At 32.8% G+C, this 24,862-nt stretch overlaps 2 protein-coding genes across 2 annotated transcripts; both read right to left on the bottom strand.

The window, feature by feature from the left end:
• Positions 1 to 336: 336 nt before the first annotated feature.
• Positions 337 to 13,309, bottom strand: LOC149414989 (uncharacterized). Its single transcript, XM_089642966.1, has 4 exons — positions 13,022 to 13,309; positions 8,562 to 8,705; positions 8,385 to 8,468; positions 337 to 386 (listed from the first exon to the last, which is right to left on the bottom strand). Exons 1-4 carry the CDS (start codon positions 13,173 to 13,175, stop codon positions 337 to 339), a joined length of 432 nt encoding a protein of 143 aa, XP_089499092.1. The 5' UTR covers positions 13,176 to 13,309.
• Positions 13,310 to 21,417: 8,108 nt separating this feature from the next.
• LOC149414990 (uncharacterized) lies at positions 21,418 to 24,630 on the bottom strand. The gene is made up of 5 exons (XM_089642967.1): positions 24,392 to 24,630; positions 23,676 to 23,876; positions 22,954 to 23,097; positions 22,740 to 22,871; positions 21,418 to 21,461 (listed from the first exon to the last, which is right to left on the bottom strand). The coding sequence occupies exons 2-5, from the start codon at positions 23,827 to 23,829 to the stop codon at positions 21,418 to 21,420; spliced, it is 474 nt and encodes a 157-aa protein (XP_089499093.1). The 5' UTR covers positions 23,830 to 23,876; positions 24,392 to 24,630.
• Positions 24,631 to 24,862: the final 232 nt, after the last annotated feature.

Consider the following 24,862-nt stretch of genomic DNA (forward strand, 5'->3'; position numbering starts at 1 on the left):
TCACCCACGCAGCAGGTAAAGCCAATTTGATTTAACAAACCGCACAATATAAAACATTTGTTTTTACGATTTCATCTTATATTCTTATTCATTCGCTCATTTTTCAGATACAATAACAGACCTGGAAACGCATCTTGGGGAAAAACCATTCTCATGTCCACATTGTAACTATTGCTGCTCACGCAACTCGGTATTAGCAGCGCACCTGCGCACCCATACTGGAGAAAAACCTTTCTCATGCTCCGCTTGCAACTATTCATGTTCACTAAAGGGAAATTATTTGCGGCATATGCTGACTCACAGTGGAGAAAAACCATTCTCGTGTTCGCTTTGTAACTACTCCTGCTCGCGCAAATCATCTTTGCCAGTGCACATGCGCACCCATACTGGAGAAAAACCGCATTTATGTTCATACTGTAACTTTTCATGCTCACAAAGTAGTACTCTAAAAGGTCATATGCTGGTTCACAGTGGAGAGAAACCCTTTTCATGTTCTCACTGCAACTTTTCATGTTCACGAAAACAAAACTTAAAAAGTCACATGATTGCTCACAGTGGAGAAAAAATATTCTCTTGCTCATACTGCAATTATTCAGGTTCGCAAAAAAGATATTTACAAAGTCACATGCTCGCACACTTGACAAAACGACCTTTCATATGATGCGATTTTCGACTTCATCCAAAGCATTTAATGGACGTTCCATTTAAGGCCCCAACGAATACTACCAGTGGCTCCAGCACAATGCACAAAGTCATAAACCTATACAGTTGTCTAAATACGAAATATATTTTTTTAAATCTCTCTAGATATATCAATGTATAATTTCTAAATAGTAAACAACAAAGTCACAGACGGAACTATGTAACGGGGTTTGATATGGTTTTCACTATCATTTTGAGAATTACATTCTTAAGGTTTACATATATAATACATGGATATTATATTTATTAAAAGAAGAGCAACACCGGGTAAACTTCAGCTAGTAGTTTCATAAATATAAAATTTAAAAAAAATAATCATTGTCCCCTTAAAGTTCTTATTAATACGCGATATACTTTAAATTTTAAATTTTAACGGCCATCTTCGATTTTTGAGTGGAATTATATGTTATATTATCTCCTAAACGCATGCCATGATAAAACCCACTAATCTCTAAATAATATAAAACAAATTCACTTTCCGCGTCTATTTGCAACCGAGTTTGATAGGGTTTTCACTATCATTTAGAGATTTTTTTTGGGAAGGTATAAATGTATACATAGATATTATATTCATTGAAAGAAGAGAAAAGTCTAGCAACGTTGGGTACACGCCAGCTATTATATAATAATAAAAATAGTGCCGTATCTTGCAAAATTATCGTCAAAGTTAATTTGAACGTGCGCGATTCCCATTTGAAGCTAGCAAACCGACGAATTCTTAAAAGGGGATTTTAAAGTTTATCACCAAACTCTTTGTGATTTACTCGGTAGGGCGGAATTCCTAGCGAACGAATCCGAATCCAAGAAATACGGATTTCAAGGGAGAAAGCTCGATGACGTCCCCCGACTGCGTTATGCGCACTGCGCATGGTCAATGCTCAGCGGCAGCAGCGCCTTACTCAAGTATGGTGTATTGTGTTTTATTGTGTATGTATTCATTCATCATGTTTTAGTAAATCACAAGTAAGGTCGCGGAGCGGACGTCAGTTTGTCTGTGGAAGCTTTTCTAATCTTGAGATTGAAAAAATCCGAAACACTTTTGTTGTATGTATTGTATTTCTTTCTTTTGTGTTTAAAGTTTCAACTATTTAAGTAGGTTTCAGGGATATATAGGGATATATGGCGATAGATCCCATTGCCCCCGGTTGAAGAAAAGTCGCTGAATACTACTATACTTAAAAAAATACAACATGCACATGAAAATTTTATCACAGGTTTAAGATTGAAAAAAAAATATTTGTAGAAAAAATGTAGATTTAAGGCGAAATAGGTAGACTCGACCTGAAATTTGGCATTTTTGAGGCCACTTTTAGACGTATGGACACTTTTCTAGAAAAAAATACAAATTTATTTCGAAAGATCGTTATTTTACCTTGTAAAGTAAGATGTAAAATTTTGAAAAATTATATTATTTTCATATCATAATAAAGTGTTACCGTTGGACGATGCGCAGATTTGTTGCATTTTCAAAGGTGAAGTTGTATTATACAACAAATATTTCAAATCATATAATAATACAGTATAAACAATCAATAAATTATCTATCATAAGTATGTATAAGAATTTTTTTTTATTTCAAATAAAATTACTAATAAATAAATCCGAGCCCGCGTTTTGTGACGAAAATCCCTCAATCGGACTATTTATTTATGGTCTTACAAATTGGTGTAGTTCAGATTCTTTTAGAAAAATAATTTACCAAGACATTATTGAAACATTAGAAATAATTTATGACCAAAAAATATATTCTTACAGTATATAATAGTAATTAATTTCGATTCGCGTTTGTTGTTTGTGATTACCCCGGCGCAAGCCGAATCATTCCCCGCTGCGACAGGGCGGCGAGCGGACGTCTATTCCACGCCAGTCTAATTGATAACATTTTAAAGAAATTCCTCGCTTAAAAATGAGGAGGAAAATACCCTCGGAAAAAAGTTTTATTAGATAGCACAAATTACGACATCAAAAACGTACGTGGGAGATATATTTTCAGAAAAAACAAAGGTTAGTGATATTTAATTATCCGTGTACATTGTACGTACTTATATGCTACAGGGTCGTTCGAAAGAATCAGTCCGAATAAGCACATATTTTTTATAACGCTTGGCGATAATTTTGTATTGTTTAATTTCCAGGGAAAATAATCAACTATGGACAGGAGTTTATGTCTTTCATCGTTTTTTCATGTATAAATGTTAAAACTTATGCCAAAGTACGTGAAACTGTTTGTGATTGGTAGTCAAAAAGTGCCACAAACCAAATGAATTTCGATTCGTGATGTGCGATTCAAATCATTTTTTTGTTCATTTTTTATTTTATTGTCCAATTCACTATTACATTGGTATAATTCAACATATTTAATATTTTTTGTGTTACATTTTGTCAGTTTCATAATGTCATATTGTGAATTGAGCTTCTTGTTTTAGGAAAAAAAAAACAAGTTTATTTTTTACATACTAACCTATGATTTTTCAATCGAAATTTACTCGTGAATTTAATAACATTTCGAAAATTAGACGAGTCAGGTCGCTCCGTTAATCATGAAAACAAATACATGAAAGCAATACAATATTATGCAATCGCATAACTATATATTATGTAGGTAGGTACCGTAGAAAATAGTTGGAAATAAAACCTAGTTTTAATATATATACTACTTCAGTTGTAAGGAATAAACCCTCTTTTCAATGTCATACATATCAAATCAAGTAAAACTTTAAAGATAAGTATTAGAAATAAAACTTATCGGTAATACCTTTCGGACAAACGAATAAATAAGTAAAACAAAAGATTTTTACTCACCTTTGGAAAACTCGTGTAAAATATTTAAAAAAATAAATACCTACATATTTTATATCTACCATGTCAACAAACTGCATTTGTATTTATTTATGTTTACGCACTCCGACGTATAATTTACAAATATGTATGTAACTACTTATGAAGAAAGCTACAACCAAGAATTTAACAACAATAATTGTTATTTCATCGGAACCATGTTGTAGTTTTCACAGCCGCGCGAGTATACGGCTCGCAGCGGAATGAATTCGGTATTTCTGTCTCAGTCTAAAAAAACGTCCGATCGCAAGACCGTCTTTTAACGAAATTTGAATTCTCGTCCGCTGGTTAAATCGCCTTAAGATTAAAATTTTAAAGTTTTATTTATCATAATAAACACAATTATTCTTTAATTCTGTTTATTTATTATTAACGTGATCATATATTTTTGCCATCAAATCGGATTTCTTGGAGGAGGAGGCAGTGTGGATTTTCGGAGGGGTATTTAAAAAACTTCATTTCCAATAAACCCGTATAAAACAAAGTTTTGACACCTGTCATCATCATCATCGGTCCGGAGTCATCCCACAACTGCGCTACTGACTCACCCAAATAAACACTGTGACACAACAACCACATCTTTCATTTATCTCGTTACCAGATCCCCAAAGTGGTGACTCCGACGTGATTTGTTACCCCTACCCACCGGTAACCCCATCTAAAAGATGGGTGATTGGTAAAGACACTACGGAGCAGCACGCGCCTTACCATCCCCGCACCAGCGCGGGTAAAAGTGCCCACCATGGTTCACGCACCTTAGCGCCTCCGCATCGGCACAGAGAGGGTACCCACCATGGTTACTCCAGTCTGTTTTGTGAACAGTGTTTTTTTTGTTTTGCTATGGCTACAAATATTGCCAAAACAATCTCTAGGCAACGGCCGAAATTCCCATTATATTCTATGACGGCCTAGGTGCCTTAGCGCTTGGTACTGCGTACTACGTAGTACTTGACACCGTCCGACTCGAGTAGTGGCGTACCACTACAAACCTTTCGTGAAGATGAATAGTTGCAGTGAGCACATAAAAAAATATTGTCTCAGCCGTGAGTTAGTAAGTGATTTGAAAATTTTCTCTTTTGAGAAAGGAAGATTTGCACACGGAAAGGATTTTCTCCAGTATGAGTCTGTTGCTACTCCAGTGTCTGTTAACATGAAATGTTAACAGACACTGGAGTAGCAACAGGGTCGATATCGGGACCTACGTGTTATATTATGCAAGTAAACAGTTTACCTAACGTAATAAAACGTTGTAAATGTTACATGTTTGCAAATGATACTTGCATCATATGTGCTGACAGAAATCTACAGAAAATTGAGGAATTTTTACAAACAGACCTAAATAACATAATTAAATGGTCCCATGACAATGGAATTATTATTAACGCAAAAAAAACAAAATATATATATTTTTTTAAATTTTTTATAAAGAAAGACAAACATTCCCGGGTTACGAATAACCCAACAATGTTTGAAAATCTCCTACTACCACCACAGAAAGCCGAAAATGTTGCTTGTGTTGTGATGGAGGACTTAGCCAGCCGAGGAATCGAACACGCGACGCTCGGGTGAGACCCAAGCGCTATGCCCACTCAACCACTGACCGGTCTATGTTATATGCTTATACACTCTCCATATGCAAGTTGTCAGGATAAAGAACTGCATATAAAAAGTCATTCATACGATTGTTTTCACACAAAAAACCAATCTCTGCCATGTAAATGCCCAAGCATAGAAAAAGTATACCAATATACATACCTTGGTCTTACAATAGATGTCAATTTTAACTGGTCAAATCACATGTAATAGATTAAGATCCATTTTAGGGAAATTTTATCACCTAAAAAACTTTGTTAATAAAAATATATTATACTGTATATATAATGCATTAGCGGAATCAATTATAGGATACGGAGTAAATAGTTACGGATTAACGTATAAAACGTACTTAAATAAAATAGGACAATTACAAATCCGTTTCCTAAAATTGATATCAGGCAAAAAAAAAATTGAATTATGTGAAGGCGATTATAAAAAATGTTTTCTTTGTGTAATGTGCTCTCTATACATAGTAGGATAGATTACCAACTAACGCTAGATGAATTCTGGAACACAGAATTCAAAAAACCTGTAAACCATAACTACCCTACTAGGCATAGAGAAACACAAATGTTCATTATTAAAATATCGCAAAATGTATACGGAGATAGAACAAAAAGACATAAAATTCCGAAATTATTTAACTCATTACCAGAAGATATTAAAAATGAGACATGTTATTCAAAAATAAAAACGAAAATTAGATCGTTCTACCTCCGTCAAACATAAAAATAATTAATATTGTGGATCAAGATATCAAGTTGAAATTAAATATATTATTATAAGCTAATAAATAGAAAAAGTGAGAGATTTCTTACAATTAAACTGATTGATCAGTTTCGTAAGATCTAAGTAAGAGAAAATAATGTACAAAAAAAACTGAATACACACATAAAAAAAAAAAATATATGACGCTTTAATGTCCATTTCGTCAATTTGTAAACCTTTTACTAAAACAATCACTCCTTCTGTCAAGAAATCCTTCAAACTCGTAAAGTAAAAGTAAAACAGAACCACCAAAGTCTTAAGTACAAGCATGGATTTCACCGCTATTAAGGTGGAACCTGGCACAAGTACGGAAGAGAGTGTTTCTGTCATATGCACGGAAGTCGCTATAGATTATCCTTTGATCAAAACAGAACCTCCGGAATCCACTTCCGTAAACAATTCAGGTATTTCGTTGTCTTTTTGGTACATAACTGGGTAAAATAGTCGAATTCCGCTGCATGCAAAGGTAACTTTAAAAAAAAATAACACTTGATTTTAAATTAAATATGTAATGGAGACGTGTATTTAAGTTGCACTTGCACAAAATAGGTTTTTAGGGTTTAGTTTGGGTTTTTTTAGTAATTTATGCTTAGTTCTTAACCTTCAAACTTAACTTTGATTGAGAAAAAATTGAACTTTAATGCATGTTTTACTTTCCCCCCCAACACATAAATAGTTATTTCTTGTAGTAATTTAGTTGAAACCAAGTGCTATTTATATGTTTTTTTAATACGTGCAGCTGAATTCGACAAGTTTATCCATAACTATTATATAGACACAACATATGATCGAAAATAAAACTGCAGGTGTTTGCTTGGACATGCTCATATATCGAACCAACATGCGCTGTTATGTCATGTATATTTATTTTTATGAGATAACTGACACTTAACGAGAGCGACTCTTCGTGTGCCGTGTGCGCACAAGGGAACTGTTTAATCTCTATGTTGGTAAACGTTGCGAGAAGGTTTTGGGAAGAGTGTTGTATCATACGTATCCAGACCTCCAGAATATTTCAAGGGAATTCATATTTACGCCAAAATCACAAAAACACTCAAACCCCGAAACCGCTTGATACCGTGCCGCCGACACATTTGGAAATTATACATCAAAATAACTCAATAAAATGATGTATTATATGTGATTAATCAAGATAATTACGTAGAAATATAATAGCAGAACCTGAAACACATCTAAAAATAACCATCCACCACCTCACTCGGAGCCACCAACCTATGAAGTGACCTCCGCCTAGGAAGCAACCCAGTATTTACGTGGACCCCCCTCTCTACCACCCGGAAGAAATCCCATGATGGCCGCCGAACTTTCGACCAATCTCAGCACGGCATATCTCTTTGAAATTCTTATCATGCAATCGCCAGGATTTGAACCCGCAACCTTCGGATAGTGTTTACATAAAGTTTTTTAAGTGTGAATCAATCTTTTTATTTATTCATACGTGAATACGATCATCCATAGTTTTTTTACGAGAATAAAGAGCTATTGCAATGGGACATTAATTAGGCTTTTCCCCAGTATGGGTGAGAAAGTGCCTTATTAAAACTGATTTGTGTGAATAGAAGTAGTTACAGTGAGTACATGAATAAGGTTTCTCTCCATTATGGATGTGAAAGTGTCTAGTTAATTTTGATTTTTCTGAACAGGAGTTGTAATAATGGGAGTAAAGTTTTTCCCAGTATGGGTGTGTAAGTGGGTTGTAAAATCAGATTTGACTGAACAGGAGTAATTACAATGGGAATATGAATAAGGATTTCCTCCAGTATGAGTAAAACTGTAACTTTTTAAATGTCCCCTTCCAGAACATGAATAGTTACAGTAGGAAAATTATTAATGTTTTAGATCAGTATGGGCGCGTAAGTGCCTTTTTAAACTTGATATTTGTGAGCACGTGTAGTTACAATGGGAACATGAATAAGGTTTTTCTCTAGTATGGGTGCGTAAGTGCCTTGTTAAACTTGATTTGTCTGAACAGCAGTAATTACAATGCGGACATGAATGAGGTTTTTGTCCAGTATGAGTAAAATTGTGAATTTTTAAATGTTCCCTACGAGAACATGAATAGTTACATAAGGTACATGAATAAGGTTTCAGACCAGTATGGACGCGTAAGTGCGCTGTTAAACATGACTTTTGTGAGCACGTGTAGTTACAATGGGAACATGAATAAGGTTTTTCTCCAGTATGGGTGCGAAAGTGCCTCATCAAACTTGAATTGTCTGCGCAGCAGTAGTTACAATGGGAACATGAATAAGGTTTTTCTCCGGTATGGGTGCGTAAGTGCACCGTTAAACGTGATTTGAATAAACAGGAGAAGTTACATTGGGAACATGAATAAGGTTTTTCTCCAGTATGGGTGCGAAAGTGCCTCATCAAACTTGAACTGTCTGCGCAGCAGTAGTTACAATGGGAACATGAATAAGGTTTTTCTCCAGTATGGGTGCGTAAGTGCACCGTTAAACGTGATTTGAATGAACAGGAGAAGTTACATTGGGAACATTTATGAAGTTTTTCTCCATAATGCGTCTTCAGATCCGTTATTAGGTCTGAAAAAGAAGGCGGTGAAGCTGAATAAATAAGTGTATATTGAATAAATATATCTATTAAAACGAATTCAGAAAAACATAAATCAATTTTACCTGCGGCTCTTTTAGAGGGTTGTGAACATTCTTTTTTGACGTCCGGCAGGTTTATTTCTATCACTGTATAAGGAATTCCCTCTGCATCTTCTTCTCGGTGTCCTGGTTCTTCCTTGATGGGTACAGTCTCCAGATTAATGCTACCTGGAATAACAAAACAATAAATAATGTGTGTAAATATTGAATTCGGCGTTGATGGGATATAGTAAGTGATAATTTATTATTTTTTTATTATTATGTCGGATTGAAAAATACTATTCAACAAAGCTCCTGATAAGTTACTCGCAGTAGGTAAGTAAATAATGTCGATATATATCAGAAAAACATTTTTAAATTTTATATTAAATAATTCATCAATGTACTTTAAGATAATCCATATGTAAATTAATGTAAATTGCAATGCAAATTAAGATAATCCATAAAACTACTTTTCAAAGTTTTTGTTTTTTTTATTTTTATTTTTTATAGAAGCTGGCGCTTGTTTTTAAAACAGTGTTGGGCATCAGGATGAAGAAAATTTAATTTTTATAATTATGAATCAAGGAAATTTTAAATAATATAAATTTTAAATAATATTTTAGTAATATATAATATATAAATGGACAAAAATTAAAATTCATAATTAATTAAGAAGATAGTTTTATCATTGTGGTATTTTTACACTAAACTTCTCTTAAATTGCTATTAGTATGTTTTCGATTGATCTGATGTTTTCAGGTAGGCTGTTGAAGTATTTTTTCCCTAGATAGATGTAATGATGTTGAGCAAAAGTGGTGTAACATTTTTGTGTTGGAAATATAGGTTTTGGACGAGTACGATTTTAGGTTAAAAAGCTGTGAATTTGTTTTTCTTTTATTATTTGAATTGTTATGTTTTTTCGGACATGGTCATTAAATTTTAATACTTTATATTCTTCAAAAATTAGGTGTGTTGGATAATCTCTTCATTTTTTTAATATTATTTTTATAATCAGACGTTGTACAATTTCAACAGGGAGTAGATTTGTTTGGTATGCTGCTCCCCAGCTGAATAAAGCGTATGGGAGATTATTTGAAATTTGTTTTAGTAGCTGGACTAACATATTTTGATGACAGGACTGATTTCCATAATTCCTTCCTTAATACCTTGATTGTCATCTGCAACGGTTTTTATTTTTTCATTATCATTGGCTATTTTATTTAATATGAAGCTCTTAAATCGCGGCAATATTGCACCATGATCTGTTATATTAGTAGTAAAGATAGTTCCATGTGGTTCAAGTTTAGATTTTCATTATATAATACAGCTAGAAATGGTAGTAGAAACCATGAAATGCCAAAAGTGAGATGTATTTTCTTATTACTTCAATCCAAAGTATTAATATTTATGTCCCCACATAAAATGATTTCCTTATTTTGTATAGATGTACAGTCAAGCGGTGCACTCAGTGAAGGAAATTAACTGTGTGAGTCTGGGAAATTTCATACACTTTTTTTTATTTTATTTAAGCTTCCATGTAAAGAAAACTTTGCAAGTTTCAATTTTTAATGCTATTAATATTTGTGATGCCTTTAACTATTCGACCTCTATAATGTTCTATTGAGGTCATCTTCGCGTTTTATTTCCTTTATTGTCTTCATCTTTTTTCATTAGAATGGATCCGTTTTTAAACAACCTACATTTATATTTTAATTCTTTTCCCTTTATTTTGGCTTTCCAAACTAATTTACTTAAGATAAAGAGTGAATGATTCTCGTAAGAATGTCATTTTCTCACGGTTTGAAATCACCTTCGTGTTGGCTAATAATTTTACTCTTGTTTTTAGAGGATTTTTTTTCGGATGACTTCTGGTCTTCTGTCATATTGCCGGATAATATCCTGCGAACTTATTTTGAGATTAGCATTTTCTAGTAGTTTTATAGCTTTTACTTTGGGATGTTCATCAGTATTTTTCTCAATTCCTATTATTTCAATACAGTCATCAAGGTTCGACTGTTCTAAGTTTCCAGATGTTTAATAATTTTACCTTTATTTGCCAAATCATTTTTTAAGCTCTCAATTTCTCCTTAACCTCATTCATGGAGTCTAAGCGAGTAATTATCACCATATTTTTGACAAAAAAATTCGGTTGTCTTTTGAAATTCTAAGATTTTTTTGATCAATATTTTCAAGTATTTAAGTATTTATTTTCTCTAGTTTTGTATCTACGTAAGAGGCAAATTTAAAAAAAAATCTTCTGATAGAATAGAAATAGTTGTTAAAAATACAGTTTAAGTAAGTATAAAAGTAACTATCTAGAATTGGTTTTTCTGCATGTGAATTTTATTACAACAGTTCTCCTGTCATTAACGCTGAGATATTTCCAGTACAAAGGAAATTGTTTTCAAAATTAGTTCCAAACTTAGATTTTTTTTTTTAATTTACAAACGATTATGTAATCTACATACAACCAAATTCAATATTGAAGGTAACAATAACCTCAATACTAAACTACTGTACGGATTGAAAATAAAAATGCTATTGTACCTATGTATACCAGATGTTATTCTTGTTTAATTTTCAACATAATTTCTCAGTAATTATTCTGTTTAACATAATACTGTTTCGCTCCTGTGAACCACTGTAAACATAAATCATGTATATTGTAAAAGCCTTTTACGGCGTCTAAATAAATAAATAAATAAATACAGAAATATTGGATTAAGTGGTACAGCTATAGAATGGATAAAAAGCTACCTTTTCAAACGCCCTCAAGTCGTAAAAATCAACGATGTACTTAGTCAACAAAAAACAAGTCACTTCGGCATACCTCAAGGTACAGTCCTGGGACCGTTACTGTTTATCATTTATGTAAATGACATATTCAATCAAAGATTAAATGGAAAAATAATATCTTATGCTGATGACACTGTCATAATAATTGAAGGTACTGATTGGAATAATGTTAATAACTTAGCAAATACTGATATTAATATACTAAAAAATTGGTTCGATAAAAACCTCCTCTCATTAAATACTGAAAAAACAAAATGTATCCCATTCTCTATCAACAAATTTAAATTAATACCAGAATTAAAAATTATAATACATCAACTTAAATGTAACAGAACTAATTGCAATCAAGAATGTTCTATACTTAGTCTAACTTCTGAAATTAAATATCTTGGTATATATATAGATCAACATTTTAAATGGAAAAAACAAATTTGTGAACTTGTCAAAAGAATTAGAAAATGTATTTATATATTTATAAGACTTAGAAATATTCTTAGACTAGAAAACCTAAAAAGAGTGTACTATGCAATTGTACAATCTATATTACAATATGGTATTATTGGCTGGGGAGGAACTTATAACAATATATTAAATCCACTTAAAATAGTTCAAAGATTGATAATTAAAGTAATATTGAAAAAACCATCCAAATTTTCTACCGAGATTCTCTTTTCAATATTCAACGTACCCACAATAGACAATATATATAAAGAATATTCAATTCTACAAATTTATAAAGAAATACAGTTAAATAACTTACAATTCAATTCATCAGCAAGATATCAAAAAACTATCAAAATCCCAAAACTCAATACAAAGCACACACAAAATACCTATCTCTATCTAGGTATAACATATTTTAACATCCTTCCATTATATCTAAAAAATATTTAAGATATTCAGGAATTTAAAATAAAATTAAAAAATTACCTAAAACTACTATAAAAGTCCATATCTTACTCTTATTATTATTTCCTTCAAATCTTGAAACTGTATTATTGATAAATCTTGCCTATTTCTTACTTATCCCTTTGGTTTTGAAAAAATATTATTTACTTACTTACATGATTCCATATAATTGAGCTAGGATTCACTCACCAAACACAAGAGCCTCGTCTCTTTATGGTGAGGAAAAGCTATTATTATTCACCTTTATAACACTGTATAATATGTATAAATTGTATATTTATTGTAAAAAACATACAAATATTAAATAAATAAAAAAAAAATAAAAAAAGTTCTTCGTTCATGTGCTTCCCTTGGTCAAATCATCTAAGCGTCCCGTTCTCAAGGTTTAGATTTATAATTTGTTTGATGTTGTTTGTTGGACAGCGATTTAACATTTGTTTCTTGTTAGTAATCAAAAATGTGTGATTTACCATCGGTTGTACATAAGAGATTTGAATCTCTTTTAGTGGAGCGAAATGTTGGGTTTGGATTGAGAATGTTACATATATTATCTTACCAATGAAAATAAGTTTTGGAGATGATTTACTTTACTAACAAAAAGCAACAGCTTAAGAAAATAAGAAAAGCTTGAGGGCATAACAAGATAAAAAATGTCAGTCTGTCAGTTCCATGTAAAAGCAATATTTCAAAGATAAAATCAAAAGTACCGATGGACAATAGAATGGAAGTAGAAAACCAGTAGTTGTCCTAACTACTTCCATCTGAAACACCTTTGTGATATATGCAATGCAACTTACTAGTTGGCTGAACACTTTTGGCAAACGGCAAACATTCCTTCTTCACATCTTGAAGGGCGATTTGTATATCCACATACTCCATTTCACCTGAGCCTTCTTCTTGCGACCATGGTTCACTCTTTATGGATACACTCTCTGGGTTGGGAAGATCCATGGCACTGTTGTGTTAGTCTAGTTGTGTGATGGTAATTATTCTGAGCTAAGAATAAGAAAGGTATATAACAAAACTTCTCCATATGAACAGTTCATATCAGTAAAAAGTGGTGTAAATTTAACACAATTATTGTGTATTTCATTCAATATCACTTTAAGGCGGAGCAAAAATTACTGACGAGAAGGAAGTGAAGGAAACGCTGAATATTTTCATAATCTGACATATCCATTTATAGGGATGGTCGATATTCCTGTCACGGTCTCATGGAACCGACTCCTTCGCTGTCATTGGAACTGTTGATATGATTATTTCTATTTAGCTGGTTAATTTTTGCAATATTTACAAAATATAAATGATACAGTGACAAAACGCTCTCGGAATAATTATTCATAAAGTCTATAACAACCGGCCCACGGCTTTTTTCCTTTTAAAGAACCGGTTCTAAAGTAGCTGGTTCCGGATAAGTATCCGAATAACTGGAACCGCATTGACAACCAATGCCATCTATTAACCATCAATAACATCCATAGAAAACGGATAAATAATAAAGGACGTAAAAAAATCCTTTTCGCCTTACAGCAGAGTGTAAGATACTACCAGTATCGCCCTGGTGTAAGACCACCATTCAGAATTGAAACGTTGCTCCAAATGGCTTTAGCCGTCTTTAGTGACTAGATCTGAATAACCAGGTACTTCCCCACCTTCCTCTTTCCCTTCCCCACTTACCTTCAGCCTCACAACATCCCCCAATTGGGGATGCCATAGTCTCACTGGCTCCAGACGGGAGCAGTTGGGACTCTTGTGAGGTATTCACTATAAAAATTTAAAAAAAAAGCAAATTTCGAAATCCTGCGGATTATCGGTGATGGACAGATTGACAAGATAATTTAATTAGTTGAGTTAATTTCTTCACCGGGAAGTTTTCTTGTATTTTTACGTTCGTGATAATAATTTCATCAGCAGGAAGTTATCAGTGTGAAATGAAATTCCTTTTCTACATCGGGAGCTTTATTTACATCAAGTTGGCCAATATCACCTTGTGTAGGTAACGTCTTTGGCATAAGTAATTTGTTTTCCTTATTATGATCCCATATTTGTAAAAAAAAATATTGAAGGGTCAATAATTTTGTCAGGGTTTTTGGCATATAAAGTGGGAACCATTTTTATATTTTAATAGTCAATTTCGAATGTATTACTGATGGATTTGGAGTTAGTAACTTCATTTATAATTTGCTACAAATTGCAAATTTTTTTACAAATTTTATTGATTGTAATTGTGCGACTGCGTATTAGAATGTTTTCTACAAAAACTTATAGTAAGTAAAAAAAAATATTTATAGCACATCATTACTTACAAGTTAACGGATGATGATGACTTCAAAGAGTAAAGGTAAGCGCTGAGCCAGGGGCATTTAACTAAGCTTTGGCCTTGAAACTCATTTGAAACCGCCACGCCCACCTCAAAATTCTTATAGAAAACGAATAATATGGCTAAAAGCTCAGATCTCATTGGTGAGAGCAGAAGGATTGGTTTGATCTCTCGCTCTCTACCATAATGACTCGTGTAACAGAAAGAGATGACGGAATTTTGCCGTTTGACAGTTTCAAATCATTCAAACAAAATGAGAGTGGTTTATTTATACACGCGGGTTGTCATTTTCTGCCGAAATACTATCATTTCCGTCGAAAATATTGCGTGTTAAAGTTGTTCGTGATAAAAATACAATATAAGCCAGTATAGTGTTAGCGAGTTACAAACATATATTCAACCTACCTACCTAAGTTCAAGTTTAAAGTGAATTGACAGCTTTTAGGATATTCGTTCGGTTTTTTTAACAATGCTAAGAACGTATAAATGTTATTTATTATATCGATAAACTTATTCATGTTATTGATTAGTGTTATCCTGTATTATCTTATTGTTTTGGTGAAATTAAAGATTTTTAAACATATGTAACCATGAGTTCATGAGGCTGAAAAATGTCGGAATTCTTCGTCGTACTGTCGAACAATCATGTTTTGGAAATTTTCTTCAGTGTTTTTGCAAATTTCTTGTCATTTTGGGTTTTTTCTTCTCAGATTAACAAGTTTCATCTTAAGGAAATGCACTGTAAAAGTTTATTTTCTTAGTCAGATGAACCTTGCCCTTGGAAAACATTTCGTCATTTTTCTGCTTCAAGGACATTTTTATTTTTATAATAGTTTTTTTGGGCTAGTGAATGAATAGAGTAGGCTGAGAGCAATTATGTTGTCTATGGTCGAATCTTTTTTTAAATGGCCTTGAGTTTCCTCTACCTTGTCTACTGCTCTGCTCCGCACGGTAGGTATTGATTGTATTTCTGTGGTTAAGTACTGTATAATTCCGTTACATACAAAAAGCCGGAAGATATCGATCTAGAGAGTGGTATATTTATGCGCTGAGCATAACATGCAATATGATTAGTAGAATATTTGGGCTATGAGGTACACAGTTGAAAAAATGCTATTCTTTGTTTTGTTATTCTTAGTTTTTATGAGCTCTGGAACAATTTAAAAAAAAAAAAATAGACTTTAGCTAGTTAGGTTGTAAAATCGAGACAAGAGATTTGAAAAGGAAAGGAATTTTGAACTACTGCCTTCAGCAGTTCTGTTAATAATTGTTGACTCACGTGTCTTTGTAATATGAGGTACTTTTTTTTCATTTAAATTTCTAGTACACAATAAAAAAATCTTTTTTTAAAATATATTTGTGTTTTCTTAGAATGCATTTGAATGATTTCTATTCTGTTCAGGGCCCCTTAAGTAGCCAAAAATACTTCGAATATATATGTGCTGTATATTACTCACCATTTTTCTAGCGTGTTTACTGTTGACTTACTTCGCTATCTCAGCCGAAAAGAAAGAAACGAGAGTGGAAAAGGCAGAAAGATACGAAATAAGTAGATTCGTTAAATGGTTTGATTTAATAGTTGTTTTAATCTTACAAAATGAAAGATATTTTTTAATATATTTAATGAAAAAACACACTTTTGTAATACACAACTTTATTTATTAATAATGACTGCCAACCGGGTTTCGCTTATCCCAAGCTTCGTCATGGCTTATTATTCTAAGATAATTATTTCTTCAAATTTTACAAATTCACTTTGGGGCACCATTTTATTAGTGAAATAATTAAAGACACTGTGTTTTTACCACGATAATCTATATATTTTTTAATCAACATGTTTCGTGAACGATGTTCTCTTCATCAGGACATAAATGGTACTAAAACTAATTATCAAGTATAGAAAAAAAGGCGTGGGTAGAAGTGAAAGTAAGGGGGGGAGGGGAAGAGAGGTGGAAAGAGGAGGAGCTTATAAGATCGTTAATGAATGGTTAAATTATGAATATAAATGAATGGTTAAATTATGAATGAATGGTTAAATTCAATTACATGGTTAGCAAATTCCAAAAAAAAAACAAACAAAAAAATGCAAAAAAACGAAGTGAACATTGTTCTCGAAACAATGATGATTTTTAAAAAATAAAGATTAAAGTGGAAGAAACAAAGTGTTTTTAATTATTTCCTTAAAGATAATTATATTTCTTCGTATTCATACAAATGTAAATAGGAAGATATTTTTTACTTAACGTAACGGTTTTAACTAAATTTTTGTGAACACGAATATTTGCAGTCAAAACATGAAAAGGTTTCACCCCGCTGTTTAAATAATTTGGTTTTAATCTTGTAAAATGAAAGCTATTTTTTTACTCAACGTAAAGTTTTAAATTAAATTTTCGTGAACATGAATATTTGCAGTCATCAGTGGAATAATAATTTTTTGTTTTATTACAGCAGGAAGATAAGCAGTTTTTCAAGAAAGTGTCGCTTATAATATCAATTTTGTAGAAACGAATAACTTTATTAGGTATAGGAGTAAGGGTTTTCTCCAGTATGCGCAAGAATGTGTTTTTTAGAGATCTTATTCGAGAACATTTTTAGGTACAAAAAACTAATGTATTAACTTATATTACCCACGCACAGGCTGCGCCTTAGTGGGTTCCCATTCCTATTATTATAAGACTTGTAATGTGAAATATATAAATTGGGAAAAAAAAAGGAAATTAAAAAAAAATAAAAAAAACATTAATAGCGGCAGTGAGAACAAGAACAAGGTTTTAGTTCAGGATGGGTGCGTAAGAACGTTAAAATGTTAAACATTAACGTTAAACCTGATTTGTATGAGGACCAGTATTTACAATGGGAACATAAATACGGTTTTTCTGGAATATGCTCAAGAATGTGTATTTTATGTGTGCAACAGGAAATGTTTAAAGATCATTTTTCGAAGATTGAAGCTATATTATTTTTTCATAAAAACTGCTCTATATAATCATCCAAATTTTATTTAAGTTTGAAAACAACGTACAAGTACAAAGGTACCTACCGCTAATATATTACTATCGGTTGTCGGAGTCATGTGTTATGTGAAATATTTTTACATCTACGTATTACTGCCTCCGAGGTCTAGGGGTGCTCTTGACTAGAGATTCGGAGGTCGTGGGTTCAAACCCCGGTGTGCGTAAGTAAATTTTATTTGATTCATTTATGTTATTTCACATATTATTAATTTAAAATAACATTTAGTTTATTTGCGGCATGTTTAAGAGTTGAAGATATGGTATAAAGACCACCATCAGAATTGAAATGGCTTTAGCCGTGTTTGGTGACCAGATCTGAATATTTACTCACATACCTTCTCTCTTCTCCTTTCTCCTCCTTCCTCTCTTTCTCCTCTCCATCTCCTTCCCCTCCACACTACCTTCAGCCTCACAATATACTAATATACCCCAATTGGGTATGCCATGGTCTCACTGGCTCCAGATGGTAGGGAGCAGTTGAGACTGTGTACGTTATTCCATTAAAAAAAATCCTGAGTGATGCGTAAAATTATTCAAGTTGAATTTTCAGTTGAAAGTTGGAACTGATTAGTATTAGATCGAATAAATTAAATAACAATTCTTTATTTGAAATGTATGTTTGTTTGTTTTTTTTTTGTTTCGTTACCTACATATTTTGTCAAATGTTATTTTTAAAGTTTACTTACATAAGAAAAATAAAATCTTCCGAAAGGTCTTATTTGCCTTGAGCTTATTATTTATGTTGATTATCGTGCGTAAAATATTATTTTTTTTATTTATTTATTTATTTATTTATTTACGGACAAATAGTCCATTAACAACATATTAATTACACGAATAAGTTTTATAAACAGAGATGACAGTGAAAGGAGAGCATATATAAATGAGGAGCGAAGACAATAACAATGACAATAATAATATAAAAGTAAGAATGGGAGATAATAATAAGTCAAAGCATGAAGATGGTTCAAAGGGCATTAGAAATTAGACATTGCGTATTGACTGTCGAAAGTCATTTAGGCATATACCACAAAATTCAATGCTTTGACTTGACAGTGAGTTGACAAGTCTCGACATTCTGGACAAAGGAGAATGGTATCCATAATTGGTAGAATGTTGATTGACGAACAGCAATTCATTATTTCGGAGTCTACGGGAAGGGATGTTGAATTGGATAAGTTGCAACAAAGCAGGTGAGTCTGTAATACCATTGATAATCTTGAATATGCAAATCAGATCAGTGTCCCTTCTACGTTTCTCCAAAGAAGAAATGTTTAAAGTTTGTTCAACTTCATCATATGAGTACTCTCCTCTTTCAAGACCCAACCTCCAAGCGATTCCTCGTAGGAAGCGATGTTGTACGGATTCTATGTGACAGATGTGGACAGCATAGAAAGGAGACCAAATAACACTAGCGTATTCAAGGTGAGGGCGAACTAACGAGCAGTAAAGAGTTTTAAGGGTACTTATATGTTTAAAGTCAGAGGTTATTCTATGAACGAAGCCAAGTAGTTTAAGTGATTTGTTAACAATGTTGTTAATGTGCTCACGGAAAGAAAGTTTGCAGTCTAGAGTGACCCCAAGATCCTTGATAGATGTTACAGTAGATAAACAAACATTGTTTAATTTATAATCAAACTGAATAGGTTTTTTGGTTCTATAAAAGGACAAAATTTTACATTTATCAACATTAAGTTTCATGCAGTTTATTTTGCACCAATTATTAAACGAGTCAATATCACGTTGAAAATGTAAGCAGTCAAGGTAGGATTTAATTATCTTAAGAATCTTATTATCATCCGCAAAAAGCCAGAAGCGTGTATGAGAAAAAACTTTGGTGATATCGTTAATAAAAAGTAAATAACTAAAACTACTATTAAATACTTTCAGCTCTTAAAATACTAAAATTATAATATCCCGCGATTTGGGTTATGGGTCAGCGCTAGTATAACAATACATTTATTATTGTTTGTCGTGTGCCTAGTTGGTTTTATTGTAGTTCCTACATAAGAATTTATTTAGTTTTTTATGTGATTAAAAACAAAAAATCGGTAACTTTTAATTGAATGAATTCAAAATTGAAAGATTTGGACTTCATTTTCATCAGCGATCTCAGCAGTGATAACGGACTAAATATGTGTCGTAGATGTCTTTCAATCAGACTATGAGGGCAGTCGACTTCTTGCACATTTCCATGTCCTGGCTCTTTTGTTGTATTTATTGAATAAAAGTAAGTTTTAATGCACTAATATAATTTATATTTAAGACTAATTTTAGGTAAAAGCCCTAAGGGTGTAAATAAATAATTGAATAAATAAATAATAAATGAAGCACCTGTATATTTGCGTAGCAAATTCAAGAAGTACATGTAAAATATGGTGAAAAAGCCTATAAATGACATAATTTTAAGACTTACCTTTACATTTGAGCTACTGGTCTAAGGTTTATTGATTCTGGAGTCGGTGAAGTCATTTTTTAGTTCAATAACAGTATATATTCGCAATTTAACGTATTTTTGGTGGAACAACTTAGTTGTTAGAAATAACTAAATATCAACATGGCCGCTCATTTCTAGCTGACTCCTGATTGGTTAAAAGTGGAGCTTGAACATTCAAGACCTCAACGTTCGGCGGGATGTTGAACAAATTTATATGAACTTTAAAAAATATATTATATTCATAACTTTGAGTGTTTGAATGTTCAATATCCGTGAATTTGAACAAATAAGAACAAAACCTGGTTCAATTTGGGGTACAAACATTTTGACGCGAGTGATTTCTTGCGAATAACGCAGATTATCTTCTGTACTTCATTGTAAAAACATAAAATATATAACAATAACTTTAGTTGTATCTCGAAAACTTGTGGTAACAATATGTAATAGGATTAGGTATTCGAATATAATAAGATTATAGAATAAAGAGAGGCAAATTGCAATAATAGTATCATAAATCGCGACACCAGAGAGCGAAATCGAGACAGCAGTTATGTGACTCGTTATTAATAATATGTAGTAATCGTAATCTAGATAAATTTCTAGTATAATATGTACACTTTGTTAAAAACAAAATCATTTTACTATTGCCTCTTCTAAGAATGCATCCTAGCTATGTTTTTTAAAGACTTCTGGCTTGTTCAGGTTTTCTTGTGTTGCCAAATATAATATCTTATGTGTCGTAAATGAATCGCTGTTTTGATAATGTAATAAAAGCACGGAATAAATCAAACCAAATAAATATAGCGATGTGGTTTTAAGGACCAATATACGGTCTGCGAGCTGCCTACCCCCTGCGCGCTCTAAGCCATAATAAGGGAAGGGACTGTAACACGCGGCTTGCGTTGGACAAACGAGAGTGGCATCAATAGTATCTCCAGAATATTAATTTATTGTTTGAATCATCACGCGACATTTTTAAACAACCATTTTGTAAATGTGAATAGAGGAATGACGGGAAGATGAAATGATTTCTATGTACAATGAATCCTCGTGCGGTTTAAAAATTAGCTTATTATATTAAACGGCAGGAACAGAATAATTGATTATTCTAAAATGTAAAAGAATGCGAAATTTAAAATTTTCAATCAAAAATAAACATATATAACTGCATTAGCTACATGAATAAAGTTATTCTAGAGTAAAGGTGCGTAATTGCCTTGTTGAATATGATTTGTCCAAACAGAAGAAGTAAAAATGGGAACATAAATAAGATATTTCTCCAGTATGTGTAAGATTGTCAATTTTTAAATCCCGCTTTTGAGAACATAAATAAAGATATCAGCTAGTATGCGTGCGTAAGTGCGCTGTTAAACCTGACTTTCGTGAGCAAGTATAGTTTCAATGGGGACATGAATGCGATTTTTATCCAGTATGGGTGAGTGAGTGCTTCGTCAAACTTGATTTGTCTGGAAAGGAGAAATAACAATGCGAACAGGAGTGAGGTTTTTCTCCAGTATGAGTGCGTAAATGCACCGTTAAACGTGATTTTTTTGGGCAGGAGAAGTTACAATAGGAACATGAATAAGGTTTTTCTCCAGTATGGATACGAACGTGACTTTTTAAATGTTCCTTTTTGAGAACATGAATGGCCGCAGTAGGAACATGAATAGGGTTTAAGACCAGTATGTGTGCGTAAGTGCGGTGTTAAATTTGATTTGATTTAGTAGGAATATTAACAATGGGAACAAAAATATGGTTTTTATCCAGTGTGGTAACGAATATGATTATTTAAATTTCCCTTTTGAGAACATGAATACTTGCAGTAGGAACATGAATAAGGTTTCTCTCCAGTATGGGTGCGTAAGTGCCTTGTTAAACTTGAATTATTTGAGCAGGAGTAGTTACAATGCAAACATTTATAAGGTTTTTCTCCAGTATGATTGCGTAAGTGCACCGTTAAACGTGATTTTTCTGGGCAGGAGTAGTTACAATGAGAACATGAATAAGGTTTTTCTACAGTATGGCTGCGTAAGTGGCTTTTTAAACTTGAATGGTTTGAGCAGGAGTAGTTACAATGAGAACATGAATAAGGTTTTTCTCCAGTATGGATACGAATGTGAGTTTTTAAATGTTCCTTTCGAGAACATGAAAAGCCGCAGTAGGAACATGAATAAGGTTTAAGACCAGTATGTGTGCGTAAGTGCAGTGTTAAATATGATTTTTTTGTGGAGGAGAATTTACAATGCAAATATTTATAACGTTTTTCTCCAGTAACTAACTAACTAACTAACTAACTAACCATCACGCCGTTTCCCCGCAGGGGTAGGCAGAGAGGACGGACCGCCAAAAAACTCGGTCTTGGCACACACTCCTTGCCTCATTCACATTCATACATCGTCTCATACATACTCTTCTATTATTCTGACTCTTGACATGGCCCGACTCGAGTATCTGATTCACTTGATCGTGCCATGTCTTCCTCGGGCGTCCCCGACTTCTGCTACCATTCACATTTTGGGTGCGTAAATGCATCTTTAAACGTGATTTTTCTGTGCAAGAGTAGTTACAATGAGAACATGAAAAAGATTTTTCTCCGGTATGGTTAAGAATGTGTCTTTTTAAATTTTCATTTTGAAAACATGAATAGCTGCAGTAAGAACATGTATAAGGTTTTTCTTCAGCATGGGTGCGTAAGTGCCTTTTTAAACTTGATTTGTCTGAACAGGAGAAGTTACAATGATAACATGAATAAGGTTTTTCTTCAGCATGGGTGCCTAAGTGCCTTGTTAAACTTGATTTAAATGAACAGGAGAAGTTACAATGGGAACATGAATAAGGTTTTTCTCCAGAATGCGTCTTGAGATCCATCACCAAGTCTGAAAAAAGATATATATAGGTATATGTAATAAAACAAGAAAATTACGAAAACATATTCAGACAATCAAAATTCGATTTTACCTGCAGCTCTTTCAGAGTACGCTAAGCATTCCTTTTTAACATCTGACAGGTCTATTTCTATTTCCGTATAAGGGATTCCCCCTCCATCTTCTTTTTGGGGTCTTGGTTCAGCCTTGATGGATACAGTCTCCACATTAATATTACCTAGAATAACAAACCAACATCACATTAATAACCTTTTGTTTTTGGCTTTTTGATTATAATAAAATCCTCAAATTAATGAAATTCTACCAAGATTGTTTTCTTTTTCCATTAAATATTAACTTACTTAACGATAGGTGTAAAATCAACTGCTGAAAGGAAGTTTTTACCAATGCTAAATAAATTCATTTTATCGAGCGACGAAACCAATAATTTTAGATTAAAAGAAAAATTATCTTTGTTTATCTACTGTGCAGTCTACGAAGGACCTTCGTGTCGCCATAGATTATAAACTTTCTTTTGGTAAACACATAAATAACGCGTTTATAAATTTATAAAGCTGCTTGGCTTTATCAAAAGAAATACCTCTAACGTCAATAATACAAATATTCTAAGAACTTTTTACTGTTCGTTGGTTCGCCCTTAAAAACATATTTACAAATTTCTTAGTTCATGTAAAGCAATATTTAAAAGGTAAAATCAAAAGTGTCGACGGATGACAAGACCGCAAGTAGAAAACAAGCAGCTGTCCCGACTGCGTCCATCTGAAACACCTTTGTGATATACGCAATGCAACTTACTAGTTGGCTGAACACTCTCGGCAAACTGCAAACATTCCTTCTTCACATCTTGAAGGTCGATTTGTATATAGGTATACGCCATTTCACCTGACCTTTCTTCCTGCGACCATGGTTCGCTCTTGATGGAAACACTCTTTGTGTTGGGAAGATCCATGGCGCTGCTGTGATGGCGTCCTGTTTCGAGATGGTAATTGTTATCAGCTGAAAAAAAAACAAGAACTGTAATAAAACCTTTTAACACAAAATTTAAGATAACATTCAGAGAGAAAATGAAACCAAAATAGTATCAAAATGTACCAATTTAAAAAAAAATAGATATATTAAAAACAAACCATTAACAAGGTCTCATTTTCAAAAAAATGTTTATGATATTATAGACAGCCCCGGTTAATTGACACTGAGTGTAAATGGAAGACAAAAAATGTTGTAATTATGATTTTTAATAAATGGAATAGGGTAAGCTCTTTCACTCGGGTTCAAGATCAGATGAACTGCATTACTAATCGCTAGGTTTTACTGTGTGACACGTACCATACAATGAACAAACTCATATACTCTCGTCTGTCTCGTCTTTGGTGTTGGGTAGCTAAATATGTTATTACACGAATACTGTAAAATCTCTTGAATAAAGTGTAAAGCGATATATTCTTACAATAAACAAGCACTAATTTAGGAGTTGAGGTGTAAATTAGTCAATATAACTAGAACCTACTTACTTAAAGGCGAAGTGCGGCGGTCACTTACAAAGCGTTGAAGAAAAGTCACCAGAAAAGTAGAAGTTCTTCAATTATAAAAAAAAATTGCTTTAATTGGTTATTGAAATAATCTCAAGTGACATAAATTCAACACCATTTTTGTCTAGTTCATACGAAATTACTTCAGAAAGACGGTGCAATAATAATTACTGACGACAAGAAAGCACAAGAGACGGAAACGCACATAAATAATGCACTCAGACCCCGAATATTGACTGACTGACATTAATTTGACATTTATACTAGAGATGGTGATGAACCGGTTCCTTCGCTGTCACCGTTTTCTCGCACTCGCATTTCTCTTAGGAACATGCTGTTTTTAGAAATGGTTTGGTTTTGGAATATTTAATTTTTCAAACATATTAGCAATATTCTTAAAAAGCATCAAATATTTGATTTCTTGAGGAACCAGATTCTTTTCACGGAATTCTC

Source organism: Hesperophylax consimilis, chromosome 19 (genome assembly GCF_061612785.1).
Source record: "Hesperophylax consimilis isolate HC1 chromosome 19, BYU_Hcon_1.0, whole genome shotgun sequence".
Taxonomy (NCBI): Eukaryota; Metazoa; Arthropoda; class Insecta; order Trichoptera; family Limnephilidae; genus Hesperophylax; species Hesperophylax consimilis.